Source organism: Rhinolophus sinicus, linkage group LG04 (assembly GCF_036562045.2).
Source record: "Rhinolophus sinicus isolate RSC01 linkage group LG04, ASM3656204v1, whole genome shotgun sequence".
Lineage (NCBI taxonomy): Eukaryota > Metazoa > Chordata > Mammalia > Chiroptera > Rhinolophidae > Rhinolophus > Rhinolophus sinicus.
This window is the reverse complement of record NC_133754.1, coordinates 106,018,362-106,045,538: the sequence shown is the minus strand read 5'-3', so window position 1 is coordinate 106,045,538 and position 27,177 is coordinate 106,018,362. Positions and strand designations below refer to the sequence as shown.

Here is a 27,177-nt window from a genome sequence, read left to right as displayed (position 1 = left end):
CACAGTAAGAGACTAATAAGAATAACTAATAAAATAGAATTATTACAAAAATATACTGTAATAAAACCTATGTGAATGTGATCTCTTTTTGTTAAAATATCTTACTGTACTGCATGTACATTGTGGATATTCTTGACAAAGGGATAATTCATGTGCCAGGTGGGACAGCACATGATTTCATCACGATATTCAGAATGCTGTGCAATTTAAAACTTAAGAATTGTTTACTTCTGAAATATTTCATTTAATATATTCAGATTGTGTTTCGCCACAGAACTGAAAGTGAGGAAAGAGAAACCGCAGATAAGGCAGGACTACTGTAAACCTGACCACACCCTCACACTTCCCACTGTGGCTAAGAAGCCCTCCAAAGCTTTTTCTCCATCCCTCCATTCCCCAAGACTATTTTCCAGACCATTCCCTCTTAATAACTTCTCTCTGTCCATCCCCTGCTGTGACACACTTCAGCACGGCTTACCTGGATTAAAATAAAGCCATCTCCTCACTGGCCCCGACACTGGTCCCACTTCCCCCTATTATGTCCTCCACATTACCCAAACAGCAGCCTTGATGAGTGGCAAACCTGAGCAATTTGAACCCTTGTTTAAAACCCTGCTATGGTCTCCATTGCGTAGAGTTTAAATTTTTCAGCATGTACTTATGGGTAAAATAATGAGGGTCTGAATTTTGCTTTTAAATACTACAGATAAAAATGGGTGGGAAAAAACTGGGATACATGAGACAAGAGTGGGAAAATGATAAATAATGAAACTGGGTGATGAGTACATGGGTATTCATTACTTCCTACCGCTATGTATTGAAATTTTCATGTTTTAAAAATTTTTCAGCATAACATATAAATAGGACCCTACAAAATCTGGCACCTAACACATACCCTATACTTTGCTATATGCAATGCCTGCATGCACTTCTCACACTTTGCCCTGGTAAACTACTAGTTATCATTTTTATTTTCTTGAAGACTTTTATTAAAAATATAGTTAGAACGTAATATTAGTTTCAGGTGTACACAATATTCAACATTTATATACGTACTTAAAGAAATGATCACCCTAAGTCCAGCAACCATCTGACACTGTACCATGCTATCACAATATTATTGGCGATATTCCCTATGCTGTACATTATATCCCCGTGACTTATATTTCAGGTGAAAAGCATATAGTTAAACATTTATGTAATTTAAGAAATGATCCCCTTGATTAGTCTAGTACCCACCTGGCATTATAATATTACCATATTATTGACTATATTCCCTATGCTTTACTTTACATCCCATGACTATTTTGTAACTACAAATTTGTACTTCTTAATCCCTTCACCTTTTTCACTCACCTCCTCAACCCCCCTCTTATCTGGCAATCATCAAAATACTCTCTGTAGCTACCGTGTTTCCCTGAAAATAAGATCGGGTCTTATATTAAGTTTTGCTCCAAAAGACACATTAGGGCTTATGTTCAGGGGATGTCATCCTGAAAAATCATGCTAGAGCTTATTTTCTGGGTTAGGTCTTATTTTTACGGAAAGATGGTATGAGTCTGTTTATGTTTGGTTTGGTCTTTAGATTCCACATATAAGCAAAATCACATTGCATCTGTTTGTTACTGTCTAAGATACTTCACTCAGCACAATACCCTCCAGGTCCATCCATGCCGCCTCAGATGGCAAGAACCCATTCCCTTCCGTGGCTAAGCAATTATCTATTGTATACATGTACCACCTACTCTTTATCCATTCACCCACTGATGACACCCAGGCTGCCTCCACATCTTGGCCATTGTAAACAATGCTGCAATGAACATATGGACGCACAGGTCCCTTCGAAGCAGCATTTTGGGTTTCTTTGGATAAATACCAAGAAGTGGGATTACTGGGTCCTTCTTTCTCTCGTGTTATAGCCTTTGTTTTAAAGTCTATTTTGTCTGGTATAAGTACTGCTACCCCAGTTTTTTTTTTCTCAGTTCCATTTTCATGAAATAACTTTTCCATCCTTTTACTTTCAGTCTGCGTGTGTCTTTCAATCTGGAGTGAGTCTCTTGTAGACAGCATATGTAAGGGTTGTTTTGTTATCCATTCAGCCACCTATGTTTTTGATTGGAGTATTTAATCCACTTATATTGAAAGCAATTGCTGATAGATATGTAGTTATTGCCATTTTATTATTCATGTTTATCTTTTTTTCTTTTTTTTCCCATCTTAAAGCAGTCCCTCTAACATTCCTTATAATACTGGCTTGGTGGTGATGAACTCCTTTAGCTTTTTCTTGTCTGGGAAGCTCTTGATCTGTCCTTCGATTTTAAATGATAGCCTTGCTGGGTAGAGTATCCTTGGTTGTAGGTCTTTGACTTTCATCACTTTGACTATTTCGTGTCAATCCCTCTGTCCTGCAAAGTTTCTGTTGAGAAATCAGCTGACAGTCTTATGGGAGCTCCTTTATAGGTAACTATTAATAACTGCTTTTCTCTTGCTGCTTTTAGGAGTCTCTCTTTGTTTTTAACCTTTGGCATTTTAATTATAATGTGTCTTGGTGTGGGCCTCTTTGGGTTCATCTTATTTTGAACTCTGCGCTTCCTGGGTTTGTATGTCTATTTGTTTCATCAAGTAAGGAAAGTTTTCAGTTGTAATTTTTTCAAATAGATTCTCAACCCCTTGCTTTCTCTCTTCTCCTTCTGGTGCCCTTATAATGCAAATGTTGTTATGCTTGATGTCCCAGAGGTCTCTTAAATTATCCTCATTTTTTTGGATTCTGTTTTCTATTTTCTGTTCTGATTGGGTGTTTTCTGCTACCTTGTCTTCTAAATTGTTGATTCGATCCTCTGCTTCATCTAGTCTGCTGGTGATTCCTTCTAGTGCATTCTTCATTTCACTTATATTCTTCACTTCTGACTTGTTCTTTTTTATGCTTTCTGTGTCCTTTTTTTTTTTTTAATTTTTTTTTATTTTTTATGCTTGTTATCTGTTTGTTGAAGTTCTCACTAAATTCCTTGAGCATCCTAATAACCACTGTTTTGAATTCTGTGTCTGGCAGGTGCTTGGCTCCATTTTATTTAGTTCTTTTTCTGGAGTTTTCTCCTGTTCTTTCACTTGGGACGTATTTCTTTGTTTCCTCATTTTGGCTGCCTGTCTGTACTTGTTTCTATGTATTAGACAGAGCTGTTATATCTCCAAGTCTTGCCAGGTAGACTTAAGTAGTAGGGATCCTATGGGGCCCAGTGGCACAGTCTCTCTGGTCACCTGAGCTGGATGCTCTAGGAGTGTTCCTAGTGTGGGTTGTGTGTGCCCTCCTGATTGATATAGTTGAGACTTGATTGACGTTGGCATGTCAGTGGGTGGTACTTACCCTCACGGCTGACTGGCTTTGGGATTTGGCCACATCCACAGTTTATGGGCTGCAGTGTGGGGGGCTTACCCAGTGAAGCAGGATTCGCCCCAGTGGGCTGGTTCCGGTTGAGACCACTCTTTGTGTGTGCCACTTATGGGGCTAATTGGGTGGTGCTCTGCTGTGATCTGAAGCCAACCTCCAAGTACGTTGGTTCTGGGGGCCTCCTGGGAGGGGCTCCAGTGCAAGGCCATGTCAGCCTGTAACTGGCTGGGGACTCCCTGGTAGGAGCTACAAAACAATCCATGGTTGGTCATTGCCTGTGCTATACCTGGAGGGTGCACAGGAGAGGCCATGCTGTGAACAGAGCACAGCTCCCACCAGTACCAGGACTGGGGTAGCTCCACAAAAAGCCAGGACACTCTGAGGCTTGCTGCCACCTGCCAGCTCCTGTAAGGTTCAGTTACTCAGTGAGTCAGCAGCAGGGAGCAGCGGAGCTCACCAAGCCAATCAGATTCAGATTTGGCCTGTGGAGGAGAGCTCAACACAGGAAAGATGGTGCCTGCCTGCTCGCTACACAGGAGAAGGGCCCTACACAGGGAAAATGGGAACTGTCTCTCTAGTCCTCACCCCAAAGTTACACAACTCAGTCTCTACCCATATGTCTCTAATGCTCTCAGCATTACCACCCCTCTGTCAGAGCCCAGGGTGAGTGCCTGCACCGGCCCTTTAAGAGGTTGCCTGGGTTTCTCACAGCCAGAAGTTGTGGGGGCTCCTCTTTCTGGCACCTGTACACCAGACTGGGGAGTCTGGTGTCGGGGGCTGGAGTCTCTTGCTCCTTCATGGGGAACCTGTGTGGCTGAGATATCTCTCCTGATTTTCAACCATGGGTGTGGGACTAGCCCATTTCACATCTCCACCCCTCCTACCAGTCTCAATGTGGCTTCTTCTTTATATTCTTAGTTATAAAACTTCTGTTCAGCTAGACTTCAGATGGTTCTCCAGGTCGATTGTTCTACAATTTAGTTGTAATTTTGAAGTGTTCATGGGGTGAGGCAAGCACAGTGTTTATCTACTCTGCCATCTTGAATCTCCTCCCCCTTTTCCCTAGTCATTCTTCACAACTCTAGGGAGAAGCATCTCCACCTCTATATACTCTTAGATACGTAGAATTAAACACACCAGTTTTGGGGGAGCACAAGACAAACTTCCCCACACCTGGTGTATGTCACTTCTTTTGTAATTGTAATAATTCCATTGCAACTACTTCTTATTTGTCTATCTTCTCTTTTCGACTAGAAACTGAGATTAAGGTCAAAGGAATGGTTTCTTTTCATCTCTGTACCCTTGGGGCCTATCACAGGGCCTGGTAAATGAGGGCTTTCATTTGGTGAAATGAATAGAACTTTTAAGAGAAAATAAACTCACAGTAGTTTTCATAGCTGGGAAGAAATGAAATAGGGTTCCAATCCCTACCAGCCACCAGTAAACCCAGAGCCCATGGCCAGCAGACATGTAAAGTGAAGTAAGGGGAGTGAGAGACTCAGTGGAGGGCATGCAGGCTGAAGAGAAAAGCTTTTTGGCTCCTCTGAAATAAAATATTAATCCTTGTAATTTCTGAGCCACAGTGGATTTCCATGACATTCTGTACGTTCTTATGCCAAGAGAGTAACAGATCAGGCTGGTGGCTCAGGTGGTTGGAGCACCGTGCGCCTAACACCAAGGTTGCCAGTTTGACTTCCACATGAGCCAGTGAGCTGCACCCTTCATAGCTAAGATTGTGAACAACAGCTCTCCCTGGAGCTGGGCTGCCATGAGCAACCGGAGGTTGGTGTGTGCTGTCGTGTGCGTGGGCTGTTGTGTGCTGCCACGGGCTACCATGTGCCGCCATGAGTAGCTGGCAGCCAGCGTGAGCTGCCATGAGCTGCTGTGAGCAGCCAACCGGCGACCGACTACCTCAGCAGGGGGGAGTGCAAGGCTCAAAATACCAGCATGGGCCAGGGAACTGTGTCCTACACAACTAGACTGAGAAACAACGGCTTGAACCGGAGTGTGGGAGGGTGGCGGAAGGGGGAAAAAAAGAGTAACAGATCAAGAATTAAATTATTTCCTTTGACTAAGAAAGAGCTAAATGACTACAGAAGCAGGGCTCAAATTCAGGACCTATGACTGTCAGTTTCGTGAAATTTAGAAAGGAAAATCTTTTATATTGCTTCAAAATTCTCTAAAAATATCAAATACCTGAGTACCTGGGTAGTACAGAATGGGTCAAGAAAAAAATTTAAAGAAATTTAAGAGAACAAGGCTGTAGAAATTACCACCACCACCACAAAAAAAAAAAAAAAAAAAAGCAGCAACAAAAATTTTTTGAGGACTTCCGGAAAAATGGCGGAGTGAGGTGAGCCTCTGTAAAGCTCCCCTGGAATTTACAAAGAATTGAACAACAAAAACTCCACAAAGGACTCCCTGCACAGCAGACAGGCAACACGAAGAGGCCCACTACTGACTGAAATCACCTATAGATGGGAGATTCGCGCGAGTGGAGGGAGGAGGAAAGGGAGAAGCGCGCGGAGACGGAGCCACGCAGGCGCAGGACGCAGACCCAGCTCGGTGCGCCGAGCTCGCTGCTTCCCGGAACTACCACAGCTGCGGGAGAGGGAAGAACTCGGACTGCTAGGGCTCCGCCAGGGCTCCACAGGGCTGAGGGGACAGCATATAACACGGCTGAACCCAACGCTCACGGCAGAGATCTCGGAGAAAAGACTGAGGGGAAAAGGCTGAAAACGGTGGTTTAAGCCTGCACTGCCGAGCAGAGAATGGAGCCTTAGGCACTGAGACTAGCCGCCCCCTACCTCCCCTCCCAGAGCTCGCCCCGCCCCCACCTGCCCGGTGCTAGAAGCGAAACAGTAGCAGTGTCAGATCAAAACAACAGAAAATTTGCTGTTTTGAGAATTGTGGACCGCAAACACAAATTTACAGCCCAACTAGTTCCAGCAAAGGGGAGAGAGCTGTGGAAGCAGGACCGGCTGTGGTGGTGGTCGCCGCCATTGCTCTGGGCCACCTCTCACAACTCACACCGCCCCTGACCCACCTATCTGGGCGGATCCCTGCAGGAGTAAACAGAACTGCTGAAACATACGGGCTCTGAATCCGGAGCTGGAAGAGCTTTGGAACATCAAAAGCTCTCCGCATACCCACCGGGACACTGCGCCCTGTGACCTAGACGAACTATTAACAGAGGAGAAGCCCGTCTCCCAGGGAATCCCCCTATTGTGTGAGAAGTTGGAATAGTGCAGAGAAAACATAGCACTACTGTGTGGGAGAAGAAAAATAAGTTGCAGTTGGAGAAATAATAAAACATTCTACCAACAAGTACTGGCAAACAAAAGAAAGACCGCTTTCTATCAACCTGTTGCAGAAGTCACCCCTGTAGATGTCTAGGAAGAGAAATAGTAAACCAGTAATCGCCATGAATAACCAAGGCAACAAGATAGCTCAGAAAGAAAGTGAAAAATCTCCAGAGAAGGCACTTAAAGATACAGAAATATGTGACTTAAATGACAGAGAATTCAAGATTGCAGTTCTGAAGAAACTCAACGAGATACAAGAAAACACAGATAGGCAGTTAAAGGAACTCAGAAACTCAATCAAAGAACAACATGAGCATTTTACGAAAGAGATTGAAATCTTAAAACAGAACCAAATAGAATTTCTGGAGATTAAGAACTCAATAGAAGAAATTAAGAATGAAATAACCAGCTTAGGTAGTAGAGTTGACCAGATGGAGCAAAGAATCAGTGACATCGAAGATAGAAACCTGGAAATGACACAAATAGAAGAAGAAAGAGACTTGAGACTTAAAAGAAATGAAAAAAACTCAACAAGAACTTTCTGACTCCATCAGAAAGAGCAATATAAGAATAATGGGCATACCAGAAGGAGAAGAAAGAGAGAAGGGAACAGAGAATATATTCAAACAAATTGTCGATGAGAACTTCCCAAATTTGTGGACAGAACTGGACCCTCGAATCCAAGAAGCAAATAGAACACCTAGTTACCTCAATCCCAACAGGCCTTCTCCAAGGCACATTGTATTGAAGCTGTCTAAAATCAACGACAAAGAAAGAATCCTCAAGGCAGCCAGGGAAAAGAAGACGGTAACTTACAAAGGAAAGCCCATTAGATTATCATCAGATTTTTCAGCAGAAACTCTACAAGCCAGGAGGGAGTGGAACCAAATATTCAAACTATTGAAAGAGAGAAACCATGAGCCAAGAATAATATATCCAGCAAAGATATCCTTTAGATATGAAGGAGGAATAAAGACGTTTCCAGACATACAGAAGCTGAGGGAATTTTCTAATACACGACCTGCACTACAAGAAATACTAAAGGAGGCTATTCGACCACCATCAACAGGGAGAATTTGTGGCAATCACAACTCAAAAAGGGGGAGAGTAAAGGCCTGAACCGGAATATGGGAATGGAGAAAGTAAGCGTGCTGAAGAAAATGGAATACTCTAAATATCAAACTTTCTTTTACATAAACTTAAGGGTAACCACTCAAAATAAATCCAGAATTGAAATATATACTGTAATAAAAGAAGAAACAGAGGGAAACATCATAGAATACCACCACACAAAAGTAATAGACAACAACAAAAAGGCAAAGAAACAATGGAGACACAGCCTTACCAGAAAACTAAAGATAGAATGACAGGAAATCCTCACATATCAATAATCACCCTAAATGTAAATGGACTGAACTCACCAATAAAAAGGCACAGAGTAGCAGATTGGATCAAAAAACTAAACCCAACCATATGCTGTCTCCAAGAGACACATCTCAGCTACAAGGACAAGCATAGACTCAAAGTGAAAGGGTGGAAATTGACACTCCAAGCAAATGGTACCCAGAGAAAATCAGGTGTAGCCATAATGATATCAGATGAAACAGACTTCAAGGTGAAAAAGATAACAAGAGACAAAGATGGACATTTCATAATGGTGAAGGGACTGTACAACAAGAAGACATAACAGTCATCAATATTTATGCCCCCAATCAGGGAGCACCGAAATACACCAAGCAACTACTAACAGAACTAAAGGGAGAAATTGACCAAAACACAATTATACTAGGGGACTTAAATACATCATTGACAGCTATGGATAGATCATCCAAACAGAAAATAAATAACGAAATAGTAGCCCTAAATGACACATTAGATGAAATGGACATAATTGACATTTATAGAGCACTTCATCCTAAAACATCAGACTATACATTCTTTTCTAGTGTACATGGAACATTCTCAAGGATAGACCATATATTGGGACATAAAATCAGTCTCAACAAATTTAAGAAGATTGAAATCATACCATGCATATTCTCTGATCACAAGGCTTTGAAATTGGATATCAACTGTAAAAAGAAAGCGGAAAAACACAAATACATGGAGATTAAACAACATACTTTTAAAGAAGGACTGGGTCAAAGAAGAAATTAGAGGAGAGATCAAAAGATACATAGAAACAAATGACAATGAAAATACATCCTACCAAAATTTTTGGGATGCAGCGAAAGCAGTTTTAAGAGGGAAATTTATCTCATTACAGGCCTATCTCAAGAAACAAGAAAACTCCCAAATAAATAACCTCATGTTACACCTTAAAGAACTAGAAAAAGAAGAACAAGTAAAACCCAAGGTCAGCAGAAGAAAGGAAATAACAAAAATTAGAGCAGAACTAAATGAAATAGAGAACAAAAAGACAATAGAAAAAATTAATGTGACAAAGAGCTGGTTCTTTGAAAAGATTAACAAAATTGACAAACCCTTGGCTAGACTTACTAAGATAAAAAGAGAGAAGACACTGATTAACAAAATCAGAAACGTAAAAGGGAAGTTATCATGGACACCACAGAAATACAAAGGATCATCCAAGAATACTATGAAGGACTATATGGCACCAAATTCAACAACCTAGAAGAAATGGACAAGTTCTTAGAAACATATAGCCTTCCAAGGCTGAACCATGAAGAACTGGAAAATCTAAACAGACCGATTACCAGTAACGAAATTGAATCAGTCATCCAAAACCTTCCCAAAAGCAAAAGTCCGGGACCAGATGGCTTCACTAGTGAATTCTACCAAACCTTCAAAGAGGATCTAATACCAATCCTGCACAAACTCTTCCAAAAATGGAAGAAGAGACAGTACTCCCTAACTCATTTTATGAGGCCAACATTACCCTGATACCAAAACCTGGTAAGGACAGCACAAAAAAGAAAACTACAGACCAATATCTCTGATGAATACCGATGCAAAAATCCTAAATAAAATTCTAGCAAATCGAATACAACAATGCATTAAAAAGATTATTCATCACGACCAAGTGGGGTTCATCCCGGGGCACAAGGATGGTTCAACATACGAATCCATCAATGTGATACATCACATAAACAAAATAAAGGACAAAAATCATATGATTATATCAATTGATGCAGAAAAGCATTTGACAAGATACAACATCCATTTATGATTAAAACACTTAATAAAATGGGTATAGAAGGAAAATACCTTAACATAATAAAGGCCATATATGACAAGCCCTCTGCTAATCTCATAATTAATGGAGAAAACTGAAGCCCTTTGCTCTACGTTCAGGAACACGACAGGGATGTCCCCTATCACCTCTGCTTTTCAACATAGTGTTGGAAGTCCTTGCCAGAGCAATCAGGCAAGAGAAAGAAATAAAAGGCATCCAAATTGGGAATGAAGAAGTTAAATTATCACTCTTTGCAGATGACATGATGCTATATATAGAAAACCCTAAAGACTCCACCAAAAAGCTATTAGAAACAATCAACGAATACAGTAAAGTTGCCGGCTACAAAATCAACGCACAAAAGTCCATTGCCTTCCTATATACTAACAATGAAATCTCAGAAAAGAAATACAAAAACAATTCCTTTTGCAATTGCAGCAAAAAGAATAAAATACCTAGGAATAAACTTAACCAAGGATGTGAAAGACCTATATGCTGAAAACTATAAGACATTTTTGAAAGAAATTGAAGAAGACACAAAGAAATGGAAAGACATTCCGTGCTCATGGATTGGAAGAATCAACATAGTTAAAATGGCCATATTACCCAAAGCAATATACAGATTCAATGCAATCCCCATCAAAATCCCAATGGCATATTTTAAAGAAATAGAACAAAAATCATCAGATTTGTTTGGAACCACAAAAGACCCCGAATAGCCAAAGCAATCTTAAGGAAAAAGAACAATAATGGAGGTATCACACTTCCTGACTTTGGCTTGTACTACAGGGCTACAATAATCAAAACAGCATGGTATTGGCAGAAAAACAGACACATAGACCAATGGAATAGAATTGAGAACCCAGAAATAAAACCACATAAATATGGACAGATAATTTTTGACAAAGAAGCTAAAACATACAATGGAGCAAAGACAGCCTCTTCAATAAATGGTGCTGGGAGAATTGGATAGCCACGTGCAAAAGAATGAAACTGGACTGCTATTTGTCACCATGTACCAAAGTTAATTCAAAATGGATCAAAGACTTAAGCATAAGACCTGACACAATAAACTGCATAGAAGAAAACATAGGTACTAAACTTATGGACCTTGGGTTCAAAGAGCATTTTATGAACTTGACTCCAAAGGCAATGGAAGTAAAAGCTAAAATAAACGAATGGGACTATATGAAACTTAAAAGCTTCTGCACAGCAAAAGAAACCATTGACAAAATAAAGAGGCCACCAACTGAATGGGAGAAGATTTTTGCAAACAGTGCCTCCGATAAGGGGCTAGTATCCAGAATATACAAGGAACTCATGCAACTCAACAACAAAAAACAAACAACCCAATTGAAAAATGGGCAGAGGACTTGAAGAGACATTTCTCCAAAGAGGACATACAAATGGCAAATAGACATATGAAAAATGCTCAACATCACTAATCATCAGAGAAATGCAAATCAAAACCACAATGAGATATCACCTCACCCCAGTCAGAATGGCTATCATCAACAAGACAAATAATAACAAATGTTGGAGAGGCTGTGGAGAAAAAGGAACCCTCATACACTGTTGGTGGGAATGCAGACTGGTGCAGCCGTTATGGAAGGCAGTGTGGAGGTTTCTCAAAGAATTACGAATAGAATTGCCATATGACCCAGCAATCCCTCTCCTGGGTATCTACCCAAAAATCTGAAAACATTTAGAGATAAAGACACGTGTGCTCCAATGTTCATTGCAGCTTTGTTTACGGTGGCCAAGACATGGAAACAACCAAAATGTCCTTCGATAGATGAATGGATAAAGAAGTTGTGGTATATATACACAATGGAATACTATTCGGCAGTAAGAAAAGATGATATAGGAACATTTGTGACAACATGGATGGATATTGAGAGAGTAATGCTGAGCGAAACAAGTCAGACAGAAAAAGCAGAGAACCATGTGATTTCACTGATATGTGGTATATAAACCAAAAACAACAAAAGAACAAGACAAACAAATGAGAAACAGAAACTCATAGACACAGACAATAGTTTAGTGGTTGCCAGAGGGTAACGGGGGCGGGGGGTGGGGGGTGGGAGATGAGGGTAAGGGGGATCGAATACATGGTGATGGAAGGAGAACTGACACTGGGTGATGAGCACACAATGGGATTTATAGATGATGTAATACAGAATTGTACACCTGAAATCTATGTAATTTTACTAACAATTGTCACCCCAATAAATTTAATAAAAAAAAATTAAAAAAAAAAATTTTTAAACACAAAGAGCCCTGGAAAAGTTTTGGACAGTTCTGATCAGATTTTACACAATGCTTTAAAATATGGAATGTATGCCATTTTTAAACAAAGAATATGAGAAGAACAACCATTAAAATTATATTTAAAATAATGCACTTTTTACAGAAAAAAATATTGTCTTCTAGATTAGGGATTTAAATTGTAATTTAATCCATTCATTAAATAATATTATTTAAATCAAATTCTTAGTGACCATAATAGATACTGAAAATACCCTCTGGAAAAATGTACATTTATAGTAAGATGCTAAAATACTCTTTGGAAAACTGAAAAATCAAAGATTTTCTTCTGTCTCAGAGTTACTTCTTCACTACCCAATCTGGCCCTAGATCCTATCAGGGTCATATTATTACAGCAGTAGATTGAGAAGGACATTTGTACTTTGATTGATTTGGCAAGTACATCAATCCTAAAGATGCAGAGCACAATTAACAAATGAGAACAAAATGTTTAAGAATTAAAACTAGACTGACATCAAAGCTCTATACTTTATCAGAAATACAGTCAATTCTCACTATTCACAGTAGTTATGCTCTATACAGTTACCACAAACACCAAATTAGCAAATTCACTGCACCTGGAAAAACACAAAACTCTGGTCACATATTTTCATCAACCAATTAATACATAACCTTGGTTTATGTGTTTGTGTTTAAAGGTACCTTGCTTAATATTTATTAACATTCAACTCTCAGCCAACAGCACTATGACTCATGCCTAAATGAGGCTTATCTACAGTAACAGTATTTTCTCCATAAGGTACACCATAGTCCTCTTGCACTTTGAAGTATTAGACAGCACTTCAGCACTACACTTGGGGCCACCTTAAATAGCTAAATTAGCAACAAAAAGCACAAAAACGCAAAAAATGTGACACTAAATACAACACAAAAAGCACACATGTTTATAGTATGAAATCTGAAATAAGAAGACAGAAGGTTGCCTTCAACCTCAGCTTGGGAATGTGTGGTTGGGCAACTCAAATTCCTCCCTTATCTCATGTATGAATGACCACAAAAGCACTGTATTGATTCCGTCACATGACAAATTTTCAGTATCCCTTAATAAGCAATGAGGAACTTACAACATGTTACCCCCAAATTAGATTCATTCATTTTGATTTTTCACACATTATTTTACTTATAACTTTTATCTCATTTCTTAAAAGTAGATCAGAGAGGAAATCTCACAACAATGGCACTGTAGTTTTTTATTTCTGTAACTGAAAAACACAAACCTTTTCACATAAAAACAATATTAAAACAAGGGCCACCTTCCTGACCTAGAACCCAGAGACCCTGCACAATACAGAGCTTCCCTTTCCAGGGTGCATATCAATCTGTCCAACAGGGCAAAAGTGAAATGTGACACATAAAGTAATTTAATTAAAATCTGGGAAACCAGGTTTGTGAAGCAAGAGGAGTGTGAAAGAACAGCTAGTAACAGAGACTTAAAGGAAAGAACAATATAGACAAGAGGGCTGGGTGTTTTTTTATTTATTTTTGAGGTGGAGAGAGAAGTAAACAAGATTCAGTGAAAGAGACAAGCAGATAAGACAGCAATTAAATTTATTTAATTACAATATAACAGGCAGATTTCCAGTCAAGATGGTGGACTAAGTAAATGCTGTGTTCACCTCCTCTTAGGACCACATCAATTACAACTAAACCATGGACAACCATTATTGAGAAGCACATGAAGTCTAGCTGAACTGAAGCCCTACAACTACAGACACACAGAAGAAGCCACCTAGCAGGAGGAGTAGACATATGAATGGGTTGGTCCCACACCCACGTGTGACCTTTAAAAATTGGTAGGATATGTCATCTGTGGAAGTCCCCCCAGGAGGAGCAACGGGTCCTAAACCCTCCCCAGCCCAAGGTTCCAGTGCTGGGGAGAGAAGTCCCCATAACTTCTGGTATTGAAAACCAGAAGAGATTGTGGTTGGAGTCCCAGTTGCTCCTCTTAAAGGGCCCGTGCATAGACTTACTCGCTGATGGACTCTCTCTGAGCTCCAGTTCTTGGGCAGCAGCTTGAAAGGTGCCAGGGACATGTGGAGGTGAAGTGAGTGTGTGGCTTCAGCGTGAGGGTTGGAGGGGCAGCTTTCTCTTGGATAAAGAAGCTGGCAATAACCATTGTTTCTTTGAGTCCTCCCTCTCCCTGCGTGCAGACACAGGCAGATGCCTTATCTCAGTTTCCATCAAACCGGCCATCACCTTTTCTCTGCCCCGCCCTAGTGATTCCCTGAAACCACATCCCACCCGACTTTCGGGCACACCAAGCTGCTTCTGATAGCTTTTCCGTATAAACAGCTGGCCTTGGTTCATGCTGAAGACTTTTCTAAAATCTCTCAAAGGTTCACAGAACCCAAACAAGCAGCACATGGCTTCAGCATGTCCTGTACCTCTGGCTAATCAGCCCTAAGCTCGGTGGTAGTGACAGCTGGCCCTGCTTCATAGCTTGGCCTCTCAAGGCACCTCCACGCACAGTGCGGGTAGTGGCCATTTCTGGATAGCTTTGTGGCTTCTGCCAGGTGGCTCAGGCAGGGCACAAGTTCAGACTGTGGCTGAACTTGGCCTGCAGTGGGTCCCCTCCCAGGAAGCCCTGGGGTTAGTAGGCCCAGGGGACAGCTTCAGGCTGAACTAGAGCACCAACCAGCCACCTCCAAGGATGATGCACCCAAAGGGCAGACTGGGCAGGCACCAGAGCCCCATTAAAGTGAACCCTGCTCCATAGAGTCAGTCCCTGCACCACGGCTCCTCTACTGTAGTCAGAGCCAGTCCTCACAATCAAATGAGCCTGTGGGTCACTCCCTCCTGTTGACATGCAAACAGCAACCAAGGCTCAAATACAAGAGGAGGGCACACAGAACCCACACAAGGGACACACCTGGAGTACCTGGCACTGGTGACCAGGAAGACTGCACCACTGGGTCCCATGGGACACCTTCTTCATAAGGGCACTCTACTAAGACAAGGAGACGAAGCAGCCCTATATAGAAACAAACAGAGGGAGGCAGCCAAAATGGGGACATAAAGAAACATGTCCCAAGTAAAAAAACAGAATAAAGCTCCAGAAAAAGAACTAAACAAAATCTACCAGATGCAGAGTTCCAAACACTGGTGATAAGGATGCTCAATGATCTCAGGGAGAACTTCAACAAAGAGACAGGAAACATAAAAATTGAGGTAGAAAACATAAAAATGAAGCAGTCAGAAATAAAGAATATAATAACTGAAATGAAGAATATATTAGAGGGAATCAACAGATTAGATGAAGCAGAGAATCGAATCAGCAATTAGAAGACAAAGTAGCAGAAAACACCTAATTAGAACAGCAAAAAGAAAAAAGAATTTAAAAAAAATTAAATTTTAAGTGGCTTCTGGGACAACACAAGCGTACCAACATTCACATCATAGGGGTACCAGGAGGAGGAGAGAGCAAGGAATTGAAAAACGATTTGAAGAAATAATGACTGAAAACTTCCCTAACCTGGTGAAGGAAATAAATATACAAGCCCAGGAAGCATAGAGTCCCAAATAGATGAATCCAAAGAGGCCAACACCAAGACACATCATAATTAAAATGCCAAAGGTTAAAGTCAAAGTGAGAATCTTAAAAGCAGCAAGAGAAAAGCAGTTAGTTACCTACAAGGGAGATCCCATAAGACTGTCAGCTGATTTCTCAACAGAAACTTTGCAGGCCAGAAGGGATTGGCAGGAAATATTCAAAGTGATGAAAAGCAAGGACCTACAACTAAGATTACTCTATCTGGCAAGGATATAATTTAAAATAGAGGGACAGATAAAGAGCTTCCTAGACAAGAAAAAGCCAAAGGAGTTCCTCATCACCAAACAAGTATTACAAGGAATCTTAGAGGGACTTCTTTAAGACAAAGAATAAATAAAAAATATGAATAATAAACGGCAATAACTACATATCTATCAACAATTACTTTAAACATAAAGGGATTAAATGCTCCAATCAAAAGATAGGCTGATTGAATGGATAAGAAAACAAAACCCTTACATATGCAGCCTACCAGAGACTCACTTCAGATCAAAAGACACATACAGACTGAAAGTAAAGGGATGGAAAAAGATACTTCATGAAAATGGAAACAAACAAAAAAATCTGGGGTAGCAATACTTATACCAGACAAAACAGAGTTTAAAACAAAGGCTATAACAAGAAACAAAGAAGGACCCAGTAATCCCACTTCTTGATATTTATCTGAAGAAACCCAAAACGCTGCTTCAAGGGGACGTGTGCATCCCTATGTTCATTGCAGCATTGTTTACAATGACCAGGATATGGAGGCAGCCTAGGTGTCTGTCGATGGATGAATGGATAAAGAGGAGGTGGTACATATATACAATGGAATACTGCTCAGCCAGGGAAAGAAATTGGTTCTTGCCATCTGCATGGACGGACCTGGAGGGTATTGCGGTGAGTGGAGTATGTCAGACATAGAAAGGTGCAATGTGATTTCACTTGTATGTGGAGTCTACATTAAACAAAACAAACAAACAAGCAAAACAGAAACAAACTCATAGATACAGAGAACATTTTGATAGTTGTCAGACAGGAGGGAGATTGGGAATAGGTAAACGGGGAGAAGGGATTACGAAGTTCAAATTTGTTGTTACAAAGTAGTCATGGGGATGTAGGGTATAGCAAAAGGAATATACTGTAGTCAATATTGTCATAACTATCCCTATGTGTGGTGTCAGATGGGTACTAGATTTGTTGGGGTGATAGATGGGAGGGGTTGGGGGGCAAGGTGAAGGGATTAAGAAACACAAATTGGTAGTTACAAAATAGTCATGGGGATGTAAAGCACAGGGAATATAGGCAATGATATGGTAATAACTATGTATCGTGCCAGGTGGGTACTAGTCAGGGGGGTCACTTCTTAAATTATATAAATGTCTAACCACTATGCTGTACACCTGCTATTAATATAAAATAATATCAAATGTCAATTGTAATTGAAAAATGAAAAAAGGAGGGGAAAAGGTGAAGGGGAATAAGAGGTTCAAATTTCCAGATATAAAACAAATAAGTCATGGGGATGTAAAGCACAGGGAATATAGGCAATGATATGGTAATAACTATGTATCGTGCCAGGTGGGTACTAGTCAGGGGGGTCACTTCTTAAATTATATAAATGTCTAACCACTATGCTGTACACCTGCTATTAATATAAAATAATATCAAATGTCAATTGTAATTGAAAAATGAAAAAAGGAGGGGAAAAGGTGAAGGGGAATAAGAGGTTCAAATTTCCAGATATAAAACAAATAAGTCATGGGGATGTACTATACAGCATAGGGAATATAGTCAATAATATTGTGATAGTGCCAGATGGTTGCTGGACTTATCACGGTGATCACTTCTTAGGTATATAAATGTTGCCCAACTATTGTGTATACCTGAAACTAATATAATATTGTATGTTAGCTATATTTTAATAACAAATCTTATAAATATATAATAGACCTTTCCTTATACTTAGAAGTAGCAGTGCCACTACTTCAAATTGATTCCAAGAAAGCTCAACATGAATTTTAAAGTAGTAACAGCTAGCATTCACATATGCCAATTGTTTATGCTTTCACATGAATATCTTACCCTTTGAGGTAGGTACTGTTAGAGTAACTAACTATCCTATGGCTCTGGGTTCATAAGCAATAGAGGCAGGATTCAGCTCCAGTGTGAGATAGCTCTAGCACCTGAGAAGATGTACTTAAAACTTAGAACTAACTTCTCTCAAGTAGGATGTTTTAACAATTTTATTTACAGATAATAAAAAGGACAGTCTTTATCTTTCTGTCCAAATTAAGAAAGCAAGGAAAGCAAGAATTATCCTCTCTCTCTCTCTCTCTCTCTCTCTCTCTCTCTCTCTCTCTCTCTGCGTCCATGTGCGAGAGAGAGAGAGAGAGAGAGAGAGAGAGAGAGAGAGAAAGCATTTTTGTACTTGCTAATCCCAAAGAGTAACCATGAGGGGACTTTAAAGGTATCTTGGTTTTGTTTTGTTTTTAATTCTTAAAAACATCATCCAACAATTTCTGTGTATGCTTATGCTAAGCAACTATGCTAAACACTGCTTGATGATTTAATTCATTTAAATAGCAGGATGGGCAGTTCAGCAGCAACTCCTCAGACTATAGACTACAAAAACTCTTGACGTATTAAATGTCCCTGGAAGAACGTCCTGGCAGAGAATCCATGTGGTCCTCTCCTTGGTCAGACTTGATGGTCAAATCTAGCCTATGAAGCACCACATCTGCATGTGAACCCCTGTGGTCAAGTCCTGAGCTGGCTCACTGGGTCTTCTATTTTCTCCCTTTTTCCAAAGCCTCACAGTGATGTCAAAACTAGACAATATTAAGACTGCCTATTTTAGAGCACCCTCTTTATACTGGTCACTCCAGGCATAAATCAACCCTGGACATCCAGCCCACTTAGCTTTAGTTTGGGACACTGATGAAGATACCTAATTTTGTAATAAATATTAACCAGTGGTCAATCAAACCACAGTATCTCAATACTTCTGACAAAGTGGAGCCAAACTTCTATGATGGTTAGTTTTATGTGTCAGCTTGGTTAGGCTACAGTACCTAGTTATTTAATCAAACTCTAGTGTGGGTGTTACTGTGAAAGTGTTTTGTGGATGTGATTAACAACTGCAACAGTTGGCTTTAAAGGTAGTATTACCCTCAACAGTATGGGAGCCTCGTCCAATCAGATGATGGTTTTAGGAGCAAAATCTGAGATTTCCAGCCAGTCTGCAGTCCTGCCCTACGTATTTCAGACTTGCCGACTGTACAATCATGTGAGCCAATTCCTGGAGAACCCCGACTGATACAACTTCTTATTGATATTCATGTAACAATGTCTACCACATGTTTCAATTCCACAAAAGAAAAATTGCTGTAGAAAAGTGATGGAAAGGTAAGACTTTGGGAATCTGAGAAGTGGGTCTAAGGGTTTTTTTCTTTGTAATTGTTAAGATAAACTGGTAATAAATTAATAATCATTAAAATATGAGGGGATTATTATAAAATAAAGTGCATTCTTTAGAAATACTCAATCTTTATTAAAAAAAATAAACAAAAAACTTGAAGTAGCCAGCAAATATATGTAAAAATACCCAACCTTACTTGTAATCAAAGAAATATTAATATATATTAATATAAAATTAATAGTGAGACATCATTTTCAAGCTACCAGACTGGTGAAGATCTGAGAAGTAATACTTGTGTGAGAGCATGGTGACACAGACACACACACTGCTGGTGAGAGTGTGAAATGGCACAATTGCTTTAGGAGACAATGGGGTATTATATGTGCAAGACCTTTAAAAATGTCCAAACCTTTTTAATCACTAGTTATATCTTTACAACTCCATCTTTAGAAAACAATAAAAAACAAAACCCACAAAGATTTATTTTTTAAAAATTTATTACATAATTATCTTCAATAGTTTGAAATTAGAAATAATTTATATAGGGAAATAGATAAATAAATTTGGTATAGTCATACAATGAAATAGTATATAACCATTTCAAAAACACAGGTAGTTCTTGCTTTGCATAGTAGTGCAGGACTGTAAAAATAACTACAGCTAAAATCGTGTAAAGTGATTTTAATCAATGAGATATCCTGATTTGTTCTATGAACTTTAGAAATTTTTGTTAGAACACTGGAAACTTTGTTACTGTCAGTTATAAATGTTTAGTGAAATGAAAAAAGATAAAACTAATATTTATTTAGTACACTGTAATTCAAAACATTAAGAATTAAAGTATTCTATTTCTTGGTAAAAAAACTTATCAAGAGTTGTATGAACAGTGCTTGCCTTCTTCCTAAGTCAATGTATGTATTGACAAATAGTCATACACCTTTCTAAGGCTGTATATATTGCAAATTGTCATACACCTTTCTAAGGCGGAATCAGCTTTCAATATTTTATCCCTTTCAATGTCATGAAATATCATCTCTGAGAGTTCCTGTAATGTGAAGCTTTTTGCTGGCATCACTTCCTCTATGACATCACTTCCTCTATGACATCATCACTTTCTCTATGACATCCTTTGCATCCCAACCATTTTCCTCAGTTATACTGGTAAGTTTATCTTCACTAATTTCTTTTGGCTGAACACCTAGTCTCTCCAACATGCCCCAATCAGCTATTTCTTCTATAATTCCACTGAGGTTCTATGTGAATCTCACTTTACTATCACTATTTATTTCTTACTCCACTTTCATCCTTGTTGGCCAATTCCCTCTTTTGATTTTTGTAAACTGTCATGTAGGTTTATCTGGAGACCAGGAGGCAACACAACTACATGCTTTGCTAACCTTGTGTGAACTAAGACATGCGCAGTGACCAGTTACCGACACGATGAAATGCCGTGACTGGTCAGAAATCTGTTATTTATGTGGTGTTTTGTGGACTGAGGAGCAAGCAGCAGTTTGTACTTTATGCAGTCATGTAGATTTGATATACCATGGTAACGGTAATTTAAATTGTGTTGTTGGGGGAAATGGTGTTATTTAACTGATCCATGTAACTGAAATTTGTGCATAGTAGAATGTGTGAGGAGAGGGCTACCTGTATTTCACACAGTTTTTAATGAAATGGGGGAAACTATTATGATATAATTAGTGATTGCTGATATAAGAAAAAAGATACAGTTATATTCTCCATGTAAGCTGGATCTTGACTTATAAAAATGCACAGAAAAAGACTGGAAAGAAATGTAAATTTGACAATATTTACTGAGTGCCTAGCAAGTGCCCAATATGTACTAGGTACTAGGTGCTAGCAAAGCAGATAAAAATCCATGACTTCAAGGAAGTTCCAGTCTGAAGCGGAGTGGTGAGGAGGTCACACAGTAACAAGATAAAAATAAAGCAAAATATACAGCATGTCAGAGGTGAGATGATAATGCTTTGGAGAAAAACAAAGCAGAGGAGGGGGACTGGGAGTGATGAGAACAGGACACATTATTCAAAACAGTAAGTAGTCAGTGAAGGTTTCACTGAAAAATGACACCTGGATGAAGAGCTGAGAGTTAGGGAGTGAGGCCTGTCAATATCAGGAAAAGCAATCGAAGTAGAAAAACAGTACGTGTGAAGCCCTCGGGCAAACACAGACTGAGGCAGTGTGGCTGGAGCAAGGTCAACAGGGCCTGGAGGAGAGAAAAGGGATGCTGCCTGGGGAGAAAGTGAGATTGGTTAAGAAGAAAGCCACAAGCTGGCTTATATTTTATCAGGAACACTACTGAAAAGGGACCAGGTAGTGTTTTGATTATAGATCCATTCTGAAGGTAGAACCACAGAATTTGATGATGGATTGCGTTTGGGATACAAAAGAGAAAGGAGTCAAGACTGACTCCAGGGATTTGGTCTGAGCAAGAATGGCATGGCCAGTAACTGAAATGAGGAAGACTTGTGAGTTGGTCAGGCTAAAGGGGAAGATCAGGAGCTTAGTTTTGGAGACGTTAACTTTGAGATGCTTATCGGTCATAGAGATAGAGATGTCAAGTAGGCAACTGGATATACAAGTCTGGAGTTCTGGGCAAAGGTCTAAGAAGGTATTTATTATAGAGTTGAAAGTGATAAGTTTGACAATATCATCAAGGGAGTGAGTGTAGAGATAAAAGAAATTGTTGTCCAAGGCTTGAGCCACCCAGCTTAAAAAATTCTAGCTGATAAGGAATACATATTACTTGTCAGAAACAGAGTTAAGAAAGAGTTTATTTAAAATATAATAAAATAAAATAAATCAAGTTACCATACGACCCAGAAATTATTCTCAAAGGTACACACCAAGGATGAAGTGAAAACATGCCCATATGAAAACCTGTACACAAATGTTCACAGCAGCATTATTCACAGTAGCTAAAAAGTGGAAAACAACCCAAATGTCCATCAACTGATGAACGGATAAAGTGTGGTCTAGCCATACAATGGAATAGTATTTCGCTACAAAAAGGAGGAAGTACTAATATGTGCTACAACACAGGTGAACCTTGAAAACACTGTATTATACTAAGTGAAAGAAGCCCATTACAAAAGACTATTATATTGTATGATTCCATTTATATAAAATGTCCAGAACAGGCAAATTTATAGAGAAGAAAGTAGATCTGTGCTTAACTAAGGCTGAAAAGGTCAGGGGGAAACGAGGAGTGACTGCTACCATGTTTCCCCGAAAATAAGACCTAGCCAGACCATCAGCTCTAATGTGTCTTTTGGAGCAAAAATTAATGTAAGATCCAACCTTATTTTAATATAAGACTGGGTATAATAATATAATATAATACAATATAATATAATACAATACCGGGTCATATATTAATTTTTGCTCCAAAAGATGCATTAGAGCTGATTGTCCAGCTAGGTCTTATTTTCGGGGAAACATGGTAACGGGTACAGGATTTCTTCTGGGGGTGATGAAATGTTCTAAAGTTGATTGTGTACTGATGATTGCATAAATGGGGGACTTGCATGGTATGTAAATTATATTTTAATAAAGCTACTGCAAAACATAAAACAAAACACCCAAAACTAAAACTGAAGAATTCACAGAACTATTTTTATTTATATCCTTTCTTGATGCTCACCCCAAATCTAAAGCTTCTCTTCCATGCATCATAATAGTAAACTCATAAAGCAAAACTTAACTGTAGAAAGTCTACAAAGATGAACAGAAGATATAAAAAAGAAAACTAAAAATCATCCATAAATCCACACACTTTCAAACTTCAGGTGATTCCTTTTTAATCCTTTCCCCCCTACTAATACACATGTATTTGGGACCAAACAAAACTAAAACCATACTATAACTCGTATAGTTTTATATCCTTTTTGTGGCATACATTACATGGTGTTCTTCAAAAATGTGTTTTTTATATGCCTGTATTACATCATATGGCTGTATCACAACATATTTATTCTTTTAATTTTAAGGTATTTTAATTATTTCCATGTTTACTATTACAAATAGCCCTTTACCCAAATCTCTGAATAACTTTGTTTGATTAGAACAATTATCTAGAAATGGAATTACTTTGTTAAAATATGTGAATATTTTTAAGGATCTTAAAATACTGCCTTTTGGAAAAGCTACACCAATTTATATCCTCTCATCAAGAGTGCATGGGGGCACAATTTACATACACTAACTAGTTCTTGTCAGTTTAAACTTTTAAACCAATCTATATATGAAAATATCATCTCATTTGAGATTCACTGCTTACTGGTGATAAATTTATTTTTACCCTGACATCTTCTGTAGACTGCCAGCTTACGTCCTTCTACGCCCTTCCAGGATACAGGAATTTTCCCATGTTCTACTCTGAGAATGCTTTTATATTCCTCCTTTTATTATATATGTTGCAAAAATATTTTGTCATTTGTCTTTTTTTAAATTTTTTAATAGTACTTTTTATTAGATTCAACGGTTATTAGTTATTCTGTCAAATTGTTATTAAGGTTTCTAAATATTTGCTCTCAATTTCTGTTCTTACCTATTACAAATCATAACCAATTTTTGTCTGTGGATCACACTTTGAGCAGTGTTGCTATAGAACGCACCTCTCATAGCTCCCTCACTTCAAGAGATGCTACTGCAGATAAGCTGAAGTAGAATAATATTGACTACCAAATATAATTAAATATATATATATATAAAATATATATTTATTCATGGGAAATAAAGTATAGTATAGGGAATATGGTCAATGGAATTGTAACCGATATATATGTCAGAGGGGTACCAGATTGGGGGGGTATCACCTTATGAGGGGTGTAAATGTCTAACTATTACTTTGCCATTTGTCTTTTTAATTTTGATGATGATTTTGACTTACCAAAGTTAAAATATTTATGTAAATGACTCAATCTTTTCCTTTATGAATTCTTACCCTAAAAAAAGAAAATCGTTGCCCAAACCAGTATGAGAAATAGTCACCAAGATTTCCTTCCATTAGTTTTTGGTTTTCACATACTTTTCTTTACAACATGCACCAGATTTAGCATATGAAGGTACTTTGTTAATAGCTATACATATGGCTCATTTAATCCTCATAATCACCCTATTAGGAAGATTTTTATCCTTCTCACTTCATGAATAATGAAACTGAGGCTAGGGAGGTTAAATTACAAGACTAAGGTAACATGGTTAGTAAGGTGCAGAGCAGAGATCTAAAGCTAAAGCAATTTGAAGCCATATTCATTTCACTGTGCTCACATGCATATTAAGATATCTTAATATAGATATGCTTTGCTGTAGGATTCTATTATTATACCCCCACCTCTGAAACAATGACCAACTATTAAAGTATATTAACATAAGTTTTTGTTAAAATTCAGTAAGTTGAAGTTCAACCGTTATTGGAGTTGAGTAAGTCTTGTCCAAGCTTTTGAATCAATCCAAAAGCCTTCTGTTTTATGCTTTTTTTAGAATAACACTATAAATGTCTCTAAGTGAAAGTGTGGCATGCTGCTTGGCTTTAGGATGTAGACCTAATTGGTTTTATTTTGCATAATGAGACTAAAATATATTTTATTAGCTAGTCTACAAGACAATAGATCTATGAGGTAACTTTTCCAACAATCTATTGTAAGGATAATCCTACATTATATTTTTATCAATGCTCACTTTCATGGGTTTAATTTTTCTTTTTATTTACACTGCTTATAAACTAGTGCCTAAACAACCACACACCGGATTCTTGATAATATTCCTCTTTCTTTCAATGAGTATTAAAAAACTTCTTGTCTCACCCTTAATTGAAATTGCCTTGTTTTGCTTATGTTATTGTAAGCATTCTAAAACTCTTTTTGAAAATAGGCAAAGAATAGTGTTCCTTACAATTACGTTGCTCAAAGCTGTGAATTCAATTCAGCAAATTATCAGAACATATTTTTTTAAATTAAAGTTTATTGAGGTGACAATTGTTAGTAAAATTACATACTTGAAAGTGTGCTGCTCAGCACAAAGTAAAATCATGTAGAGATTGGTATTATCTAAGCTGGGCAGGGCAAATTAGATGCTATACCTGTATGCTTTATGTTAAATTGGGACTGGAACATACACTGTATTTTAACATCATATTTAAAATTTTAAAATGTATTGATTTTTTGATAAATAGCACATTAAAATTTAAAAAATAAATTAAGGTTAATTTAGTTAAGGGGTTGAGAGCTCAGAAAGTTGTAGCTAGAATACCAGTCTTGCCAAAAGACTATACACCCAACTAAATCTTGGTACTTCCTTTTTCCTCAAACTCAAAGTATATCTCAAAAGAAGACAGTAACACTTGCCCATTTTTATCTGTTGATAGGTGGAATAATTAAAAGTTAATAAAATTAAACCCTTTAGAAACTGCTGTCTACATGTTAATAAAAACAAAGTACTGCTTTTACCAGTAAATCATTTTATGTCTTATGGATTTTTATTTTGACTTTGATAATCTAGCTAAAAATTTAGAGTTGGGTCTCCAGAACAAAAAGTACTTGTTTTTCTAAAGCCCTTAAACTTCCAGAGTTACACTACTAAGGATTCTTGGCTTCATTCACAAAAAACCATACAAAAATTGTTCTTACCTTTACACCTTGAATGAGACCATTCATGAGGAATGTGTGTTGAGGAAATGTTTCATGTAGAACCTACAAAAAAAGCAAACAAACGTCAAGACAAATTCAAAAGCAAATTAATGGGAAAGATTTCTGCCTCTGTTAATGGTAGGCTAGGTAAATAAGATGAAACCCTGCAATGAAAAAATCTTAAGTATCAATGAAATATGAAAAATATCCTAAAAGTATGAAAAGATAACAAGATAGTAAGGCAGAAATCTAAGTAAGGCAAGAACCTAAAAAGAAAATCCCAGCATTCAGTTGCATTTGTTACAAAAGTATTTGCAGTAAAAATAAATTGTTAATTGGCTACCCACTCAACCATGAACAATTTTAAGCAGGTCCACAAGGGTTATACACAACCAGGTATGGACCTGCAACCCAGTTTTATGCCACCTACCTTTGTCCAGAAAACGTTAAGCCTTAAATTTGGATTATCGTGATTCCATATTCCAGATGTCTAAAAGAAAAGAAATCTAAAAGAACTGCTGAAAAGGCCATCAGTTAGGCTTCAAATCAACCACGCATACATTGTTTTTCAAATATAATGACCAACACATAATCAAAGGTAATCAGATACAAAAGGAAATGGGCAAAAATAGCAACAAACAAAAACAAAGACTCTCAAAGACTTCACATTTTGGAATTACCTAACACAGACTTTAAAATGAATATGCTTACTATGTTCGAAGATATAGAAAACAAGTTTGAAACTTTCAAACTAGAAACTGTAAAAAAGACCATAGCACATTGAAAAATAAATTTCCAGAACGGGAAAAATATATTAACTTAAAGGAACTCAATGGATATGTTTAAAAAGATTAGACATAACTGAAAAGAGAATTACTGAACCCAAAAGTAGGTCAAAAGAAGTTATCTGGAATGCAGCATGGAAATACATAGACAGAATATAAAAGAAAAAGCTGAGACAAAGAGTATCCAATAAAAATTATTTTAGGAGCCAATGGCTGAGAACATACTAGAACCAATGACATACATCAATGCAGAAATTAAAGTGGCCTAACACATTCTAAGCAGTGTAAAAGGAAATCTACACTCACAATCAAATTAAAACTGCAGAAAATCAAAGAAAAATATTTAAAAAGCAGCCAGAAAAATACAGACAGATTGCCTTCAAAGTAACAACAGTCTAACAGATGGTTTTGTAACAGTAACAATGGAACTCAGACAAGAAGCATGCTGTCCTATAATCTACGTAATGAGAAAACAAAACAAATGCCAATGTGAAATTCTATACTCAGTTAAAATGTCCTTTGAGGACAAAGGCAAATATATACATTTTTTTGACCTAGCGAAAACTATACTATAA

General features: G+C 38.1%; 1 protein-coding gene across 4 annotated transcripts in view; it reads right to left on the bottom strand.

Annotated features, from left to right (window-relative positions):
• Window positions 1–27,177, bottom strand: part of MFSD14B (major facilitator superfamily domain containing 14B) — a 133,450-nt gene that overhangs the window by 54,369 nt on the left and 51,904 nt on the right. For all 4 annotated transcript variants that reach the window (XM_019719535.2, XM_074330155.1, XM_019719534.2 and 1 more), the window contains exon 3: window positions 25,818–25,880. In XM_019719535.2, the coding sequence (XP_019575094.1) occupies window positions 25,818–25,880 (63 nt within the window). The remainder of the gene's footprint in view (window positions 1–25,817; window positions 25,881–27,177) is intronic.